We start from the raw sequence: 8,905 nt of genomic DNA on the forward strand, positions 1-8,905 counted from the left end.
AAATCTTTGTCTATCATACTTTTTAGTGACACATTATAATTTAGATATCTATTTTTTAACCTAATTTTTTTTAAGATTTTATTTATTTATTTGACACAGAGAGAGCTAGAGAGAGAAAGAGACAGAGAGCAAGCACAAGCAGGGGGAACGGCAAGCAGGGGAGAAGCAGGCTCCCCGCTGAGCAAGGAGCAAGGAGCCAGACATGGGGCATGGGGCTCAATCCCAGGACCCTGGGATCATGACCTGAGCCAAAGGCAGCCGCTTAACGGACTGAGCCACCCAGGCGCCCCTAGCCTAATGTTTTTTGACATTAAACTTTTATATAGTTCAAACTATTAATTTCCCTGGCTGATTTCTTCTGTTTCCATGTTTAAAAAGATTCCCATACTAAAACTGGACAAATATTGACCTATATTTCCTTCTACATTAGTTTAGGTTTTCTTTCTATATTTAAATCTATAATTTTTCTAGGATTTTGTGGAGTAAGGTTAGAGTCTTTTTACTTTGTTCCATCAATTATCATTTTTCAGTAATGTATAATTGTTGATCTTACCCCAATAACTTGACTTACTTATATTTTATGTTTGGCTTGGAGTCCCATCTCTCCTAATAACTAGTAATGACTTCAGGCATTTGTTGTTGTTGTATATGTAAGATTATTTTTAGAACTCTTACTATCTATTGTTAAGGAATAATTTTTAAAAGAAGGTAGAATCATGATTTTCATACAGACATAAAATGAACATGTGTCAAAGATTTTTAAGTCATTAATTAATAAGGGACCAGTAAAATGTTACGATTGGTTTGAAGAATTCAAAGGGCAGAGATCTATAAAGGGAATAGGAAATTCTGAAATGAAGGGGCACCTTGGTGTCTCAGTCGGTTAAGTGTCCAACTCTTGATTGCAGCTCAGGTCATGATCTCAAGGTCGTGAGATCAAGCCCTGTGTTGGGCTCCAAGGTGGGTGTGGAGCCTGCTTAAGATTCTCTCTCTCCTTCTCCCTCTGCCCCTCCCCAGATGTAAGTGTACTTGTGTGCGCATGCTCTCTTTCTCTCTCTCTAAAAAAAAGAAAGAAGAAGAATAAATTCTGAAATGAATTTACAAATACATGCAAAACTAATCTGTCAAAATCAATGCAAAAATCAATTGCATTCTGTGGAACACTGCTCTGCATTTATACAGACATGCATTTTTTCATTATAATGGGATTTCTACAACTTACAGAGTTGTAATATCAGTTAAAGATGAGAAAACCTACGTGAGTGAGTAGTCACAGTAGCCACTATTTGATTTTTGCCCATTTCAAAGTCTCTCACAATTTTTTCTGAAAGTCTCCTTTCCTCTTTTTATCATAATAAATTCAAAGAGTGATCATTCTTATAAAATAAGGTTGGTCCCATTAGATTTGCCTGGTTGTTTACATAGATGCAGTGAAAGTGTTATTTTATCATAAAGGACACCTTAAGTTTTCTTTGTAAACTCTAACACCATACAATTTTGAACAAATACTAAATTAAATTATGTCTGGAAGTTTTCATAAGGAATCTCAAATTGGATTTTTAAAATCCTCTATTATCTGGTGACCTGAGGCTAGGAAACCAAGCCCAAAAAAATGCTCTCCACCATATTTTACTTGAAAAACCTATAAATTTGGGTAAATTCCTCTTTTCTCAAGGTCCCCCAAATATACTAAAGTTACATATATTTAATATATAATATTTTTAGACTTTCTAAGCCAAGAAATAGGCCAAGGCTTTGTAGGCACTGCTTCCCTAAATAAAGTCAAACTTAATCCATGAAGAGTGGCTGTTCCTACCTGATTTAAATGAGTATTGTTCTAGAATACGACATTCCAGGTAAGGCCTTGGTTTTTCAATTTGTACAATTACACCCTGATTAAAAAAAAAAAAAACAGCTTCTTTTTGAACCAATGCAAATAACTAAATGACCATGGAAAGTAAGTGTAAAGTAGGTGTAAAGTTTCACTTAATTTTTTCTAGACTTAGAATCCAATTATGGGAAGGCAAAAATTAGAAAATAAAAGTGTTAGAGATATTTGGACATTTGATTAAGATAGGATCAGGGTACTAGAGAAATAATACTGAGTTATGTATTTAATTAAGCAATTAAAATAATAAAACATTTTAAATCAATATAGACTTTAACATGATTGTAAAGAAACTTATTTTTTTATAAGTGAGGAATCTTTGTTCTTTGCTTTCTATTTCTTTCTTTTTCTTAATCAGGAATGTGATAAATTCAAAGTAAAGCACAGAAAAATGTTCTTATAAGACATACATTATTTGCTACCTAGACAGATGACACAGAAGGTCAAAAAAAATATTTTATATGGTAGGCAAAGGAATGAACCAGTAAGTAAAGAAAGCTGGAAGCCCATCGAGATAAGGCAAATGTTACTAAAATTTTAGTACATTTCATCACTTTTTTTCAAACTCAAGTGCTATAAATCAAGGCAAGTAGAATTTACTTCCAAATTTGCCCTTTATTTTGCTTTTCCTGTCACAGCAATTCTCAGGGTATCCATGAGTTCAAAATAATTTTTATATTAATATTAAGATGTTATTTCTGTTAACATTTTAATTCATGTTCATCGTTGCTCTAGTCAAATGAATCAGTAAGTATTTAAAAATATCTCAGTTTCAACTTCTGATACGGCAAATATTGATGGTTATAACCCACATAAGTTTTTTGGAGTCCTCAGTAAGTCTCAAGATTGTGTAAGTGTTCTGAGAAGGAACAAAAAGAAAATAAAGGCCTGAAAAACACTACTGTATATATTTATACAAGGTATATGTATATATAAAACCAGTACTATCAAGCCTCCACTATGAGACAAAACTACTTTCTCTTTGGAGCACAAAGGCACATAGACAGTGGTTTTAGTCTGTCGTTGCTACTTCATGTAGTCTCAACCATTCATATTAATTGTCACTTTTAATCAAAGGAACTCCTATTTCAGTGAGAAAACTAGAGGTAGAAAATTAACAATTGCCTGTCTTCCAAAAGCATTTTAACAGAAGAGCAAAGTTTATCTTGCACCTTTCTCCAGCCACACACATATCTTTTTAAAGAGACAAAATGAACCGGTGCATTAACATGACCCAAAGATAGGAATGTTTCATGGAATATAAGCAAAAGTATATAAATTTAAAATTATGCATTATAATTAGGCATTAAATGGCCAATATTCTATCTTAGAAATTATCTAGATATCAAGTGAATATTCATTATATAATTCAACCTAATAGCAATCCTAAGGCTTTATGTTACCTAAAGATCTTAGGACTTATATTCAAGCTGACATATTAAAAATAAAACATAATGACTATTGAAATAAAGTTATCAGAATAATGATCTGATTTTGTTGAATACAAATTTATATTTTTCATTGTCTTAAATATTGTGTAGGAGTGATGTTAGCTTATTTGATCAGTATACTTGAATAAATTTAAGAAAAGCAAACCCAAGTAGAATAAAATATGTGCTTGAATTATACCTAACACTGATAAATCACACTACAAGCCATTTTTATTAAACCAAGATTACACTAGTCTTTTTTTTTTAATTTTAGTATGTTATGTTAATCACCATACATTACATCATTAGTTTTTGATGTAGTGTTCCATGATTCATTGTTTGCATATAACACCCAGTGCTCCACTCAATACATGCCCTCTTTAATACCCATCACCAGGCTAACCCATCCCCCCACCCCCTCCCCTCTAGAACCCTCAGTTTGTTTCTCAGAGTCCATAGTCTCTCGTGGTTTGTCTCCCCCTCTGATTTCCCCCCCCTTCATTCTTCCCCTCCTGCTATCTTCTTCTTCTTTTTTTTTTTTTTTTTAACATATAATGTATTATTTGTTTCAGAGGTACAGGTCTGTGATTCATCAGTCTTACACAATTCACAGTGCTCACCATAGCACATACCCTCCCCAATGTCTATCACCCAGCCACCCCATGCCTCCCACCCCCCACCACTCCAGCAACCCTCAGTTTGTTTCCTAAGATTAAGAATGCCTCATATCGCTGAGATCATATGATACATGTCTTTCTCTGATTGACTTATTTCGCTTAGCCTAATACCCTCTAGTTCCATCCATGTTGTTGAAAATGGCAAGATCTCATTCCTTTTGATGGCTGCATAATATTCCATTGTATATATATATACCACATCTTCTTTATCCATTCATCTGTCAATGGACATCTTGGCTCTTTCCATAGTTTGGCTATTGTGGACATTGCTGCTATAAACATTGGGGTGCACGTACTCCTTCGGATCACTACATTTGTATCTTTGGGGTAAATACTCAGTAATGCAATTGCTGGGTCATAGGGTAGCTCTATTTTCAACTTCTTGAGGAACCTCCATACTATTTTCCAGAGTGGCTGCACCAGCTTGCATTCCCACCAACAGCATAGGAGAGTTCCCCTTCCTCTGCATCCTCGCCAACATCTGTCGTTTCCTGACTTGTTAATTTTAGCCATTCTGACTGGTGTGAGATGGTATCTCACTGAGGTTTTGATTTGGATTTCCCTGATTCCGAGCGATGTTGAGCACTTTTTCATGTGTCTGTTGGCCATTTGGATGTCTTCTTTGGAAAAAGGTCTGTTCATGTCTTCTGCCCATTTCTTGATTGGATCATTTGTTCTTTGGGTGTTGAGTTTCATAAGTTCTTTATACATTTTGGATACTAGCCCTTTATCTGATATGTCATTTGCAAATATCTTCTCCCATTCTGTCAGTTGTCTTTTGGTTTTGTTGACTGTTTCCTCTGCTGTGCAAAAGCTTTTTATCTTGATGAAGTCCCAATAGTTCAGTTTTGCTCTTGCTTCCCTTGCCTTTGGCGATGTTTCTAGGAAGAAGTTGCTGCGGCTGAGGTCGAAGAGGTTGCTGCCTGTGTTCTCCTCTAGGATTTTGATGGACTCCTGTCTCACATTTAGGTCTTTCATCCATTTTGAGTCTATTTTTGTGTGTGGTGTAAGGAAATGGTCCAGTTTCATTCTTCTGCACGTGGCTGTCCAATTTTCCCAACACCATTTGTTGAAGAGACTGTCTTTTTTCCATTGGACATTCTTTCCTGCTTTGTCGAAGATTAGTTGACCATAGAGTTGAGGGTCCATTTCTGGGCTCTCTATTCTGTTCCATTGATCTATGTGTCTGTTTTTGTGCCAGTCCCATACTGTCTTGATGATTATGGCTTTGTAATAGAGCTTGAAGTCCGGAATTGTGATGCCACCAGCTTTGCTTTTCTTTTTCAACATTCCTCTGGCTATTCGGGGTCTTTTCTGGTTCCATACAAATTTTAGGATTATTTGTTCCATTTCTTTGAAAAAAGTGGATGGTATTTTGATAGGGATTGCATTAAATGTGTAGATTGTTCTATGTAGCATTGACATCTTCACAATATTTGTTCTTCCAATCCATGAGCATGGAACATTTTTCCTTCTCAATGGGTAAAAACAGAGCTTCCTTCTAAGGTCAGGAACACGGCAGGGATGTCCACTATCACCACTGCTATTCAACATAGTATTAGAAGTCCTAGCCACAGCAATCAGACAACAAAAAGAAATAAAGGGCATCCGAATCAGCAAAGAAGAAGTCAAACTCTCACTCTTTGCAGATGATATGATACTTTATATGGAAAACCCAAAAGACTCCACCCCAAAACTGCTAGAACTCATACAGGAATTCAGTAAAGTGGCAGGATATAAAATCAATGCACAGAAATCAGTTGCATTTATATATACCAACAACAAGACAGAAGAAAGAGAAATTAAGGAGTTGATCCCATTTACAATTGCACCCAAAACCATAGGATACCTAGGAATAAATCTAACCAAAGAGGCAAAGAATCTGTACTCAGAAAACTATAAAATACACTAGTCTGATTTACCAAAACTTTACCTTAATTACATGAACTTAAATGTTCAAAACATTTCTGTGTTTCTGTAAGAATAACGTTTTTAAACAGATTTATTTATTTCAGAGAGCACGCGCAGGTGGGGAGGGGCAGAGGGAGAGGCAGTGAGAATCCCAAGCAGACTCCACGCTGAGCTCAGAGCCTGACACAGGGCTCGATCTCATGACCCTGAGATCACAACCTAAGCCAAACCAAGAGTAAGACACCCAACCTACTTTGCTATCCATGCACCCCTATAAGAGTAACTTTTTAAGTATAGCACATATCAAATATCAAAATTCTGATTTCCTCATTTTCCTGGAATTTTAAACATTAGCCACAGGCCAAAAGTAAACACAAAAAAATTATCAGACTATATATCAAAAAGTTGTTTCCTTTCCTGATAAGCACAAGATTCTTAATTTGAGCTCAAAAGAGACAAATAGACAAAGAAAATAAAATACTAACAAATCAGATTCTCTGTCGTCTTCCATCCAAGAAAGAATAAATCTCTATAATCTATTACTCTGTTTACAGAGATCACAAAATTTTGGCCACAAAACCAAATTACTATTACCAATGGGGAATAATTTATTGATTATAAAAGTTCCAAAAACAAAAACAAAACACAAAAGTAGTAAAATGGAAAATATGCAAAAAAAACAGAGGATAGGCAAAGTGAAAGTTCTGTGACAACAGAGAATTTACCTCTTGGAGCCAAGAAATGCCCTGGTTTATGTCATACATGAGGTACAACACTCCCAACAACACAGGTTCCTCAGCCATCAGGTGAATTCAGGAAGCATCGTAGTCTACTACAAGGTAATTGTTTACACGATAATTGTGTACAAGATAATTTTTCATAAAAGGATATAATTATGACTGTCATAAAGATATGAAACGAATGTACCAACTATTTTATTTAATTTACTAATTATAGAGGGAACCAGTAAGATAGTACAAACAATTCAAAGGAGAATTCTAAAAGCAAAACGTATATACGGAATAAGAAAAATTGAAATTAATTTACGAATAGATGCAAAGTAGAACTGAATGCAGGGCAATAATTAATTGAATTCTACTGGGTACAATTAATTTGCATCTTTTTGACAAGAATATTTTACATTATCATCAAGTTTTCCACAACTTAAAGAGTTGTAAAATAGCACAAAAACCGTGAAAGGCAGAAAAAACTTGGATGGGTGAGTCACTCAGGACACCCACTACTTTTGTTCACCCATTTCAGTCTTCACAGTTTTGCTGACTCTATTTAATAAAAGATAAAATAAATTATATCTTCTCACTAGCAAGAAATTAATACCATGGGGACAAGGCAGGACCAAAGCTTTCCTCTAGTCCCACATCTAAATGTCTTATCATCTCTTCCTAAAAGAAGAGAGAGCAAGTAACTTCATTCTTTTGTGCATCGAATATTTTCCAACTGCAGATATTACCAACTCTTTTAGAATCTCTCTCTTCTCGCTTATCAATACCACATTAGTGAATACTCGTTCCCACGGGAGCTCCCCAGGACCCTTGAAGTATGATAGATTATCCTGAATAAAAGTAAAAGGAGCAAATCTTTTTTCACAGATTATAATTTGAAGGGAGGAAAAAGCAGTTCAAATAGTTTTTAAACTGATGAGAAGCTTTTAATTAAACCTACCATGGACATCATCAATTCCAAACTCAAGTTCATTTTTTATTGGACAAACTTGAAATTATGATAGGATTCTTTTAGATTTATTAACCTGTGATCACATGTGTTTATGAAGCCCTCCCCTGAAAATTCTGCAGAGTTAGTGACCCATGGGGTTTAGCATGAGCCTGGGACAGTTTTGACCCTAGCTATTTTCAGTAATATCATAAACCAGAGCCTCAAAGCTTCTGATTGGAATTATCATTACTCTTAAGAAAAAGAACCTGAGGGGAAACATGAAAATGTCTTCATGACCATGGCATTTTTTTGTTCTATTTCTATTATATTGAAGCAAGAAGAAAATTCATTTGATGCCAATCATTTGCATGAGGTACTGGACTGATTAACAATATGATTTATGTATTTTAGGTTTCCCCAGGTGACAACTCTACTAGAACCCCTATCCAGACAGAACTCTACATTCAAGCTGTCATTTTTGACCACATTTCCAGAAGAAAGACTTAAATACCAACATGTTACATGGTCCCCTAATGACTTGCTAAATTTGAATAAATTCTATAACCCTAAGCAACTTAGAAAATAAATGAGTCTGTAGATGGAATGCAAGTTAGAATAATAAAAGTTGATAAAGAAATCAGAAAGAAAACCATAATCGTGACTGTCTTTGTGTGGTACAGATCTTAATCTGACTTGAGGTTTTTCTAAATTTTTCCCCTTAAATGCTGAAGCTGATTGCAACAGTTCATGGGAGAGAATCTTCTTGCTACTTATTTTGAAGCTCAGATTTTCCAAAACAAAAATGTTCCAGGTCTTACTATTGCCAAATATAGGGGACCAAAATCTATACCATGTGGCAGTGCTATCTACTAAATTTGTTGAATAGTGATAAGAAGTCTGAAATTGAAGAACAAGACTAAGAAGATATAAATACAAGATTTTCAATGGCTCTATATGAGAAAATAAAATCTGAAATGTCCCATGAGATGATGTATAAAATGAAGTGTTTAATATGTTTATGTGCCTGGACAATATGAATGTCATGACCATGAAGCTGAGAAAATGAAATCTAAGAAAAACCAAAAGATTTTAGAGAAGTGAGGACTTCATTAGGGAAGAACATGTTTTCCTCATGTGCCCCTGCAGGTGGCTTTTGTGCAGAAAAGATATTATTCAAGAGGTCACCTGTGATTTAAAAATTAATATTTGGTTCTTCCTCTTATTCCTATTCTCTTCTCTTCTCTTTCTAAACAATCCAGTACTAAGGCATTTGTTTGGGGCCAAGCAAGGTGGAAGTCTGCTCAATGTGTGGGAGTGGGAAAGCC

At 35.1% G+C, this 8,905-nt stretch overlaps 1 protein-coding gene across 1 annotated transcript in view; it reads left to right on the forward strand.

Annotated features, from left to right (window-relative positions):
• Positions 1 to 8,434, forward strand: part of CFAP299 (cilia and flagella associated protein 299) — a 552,091-nt gene extending 543,657 nt beyond the window's left edge. The window contains exon 6 of the mRNA XM_032400620.1: positions 7,992 to 8,434. Coding sequence (XP_032256511.1) covers positions 7,992 to 8,087 — 96 coding nt within the window. The 3' untranslated portion in view covers positions 8,088 to 8,434. The remainder of the gene's footprint in view (positions 1 to 7,991) is intronic.
• The last annotated feature ends 471 nt before the right edge of the window (positions 8,435 to 8,905 follow it).

Source organism: Phoca vitulina, unplaced genomic scaffold, assembly GCF_004348235.1.
Source record: "Phoca vitulina isolate PV1807 unplaced genomic scaffold, GSC_HSeal_1.0 scaffold3, whole genome shotgun sequence".
In the NCBI taxonomy this organism is placed as follows: Eukaryota; Metazoa; Chordata; class Mammalia; order Carnivora; family Phocidae; genus Phoca; species Phoca vitulina.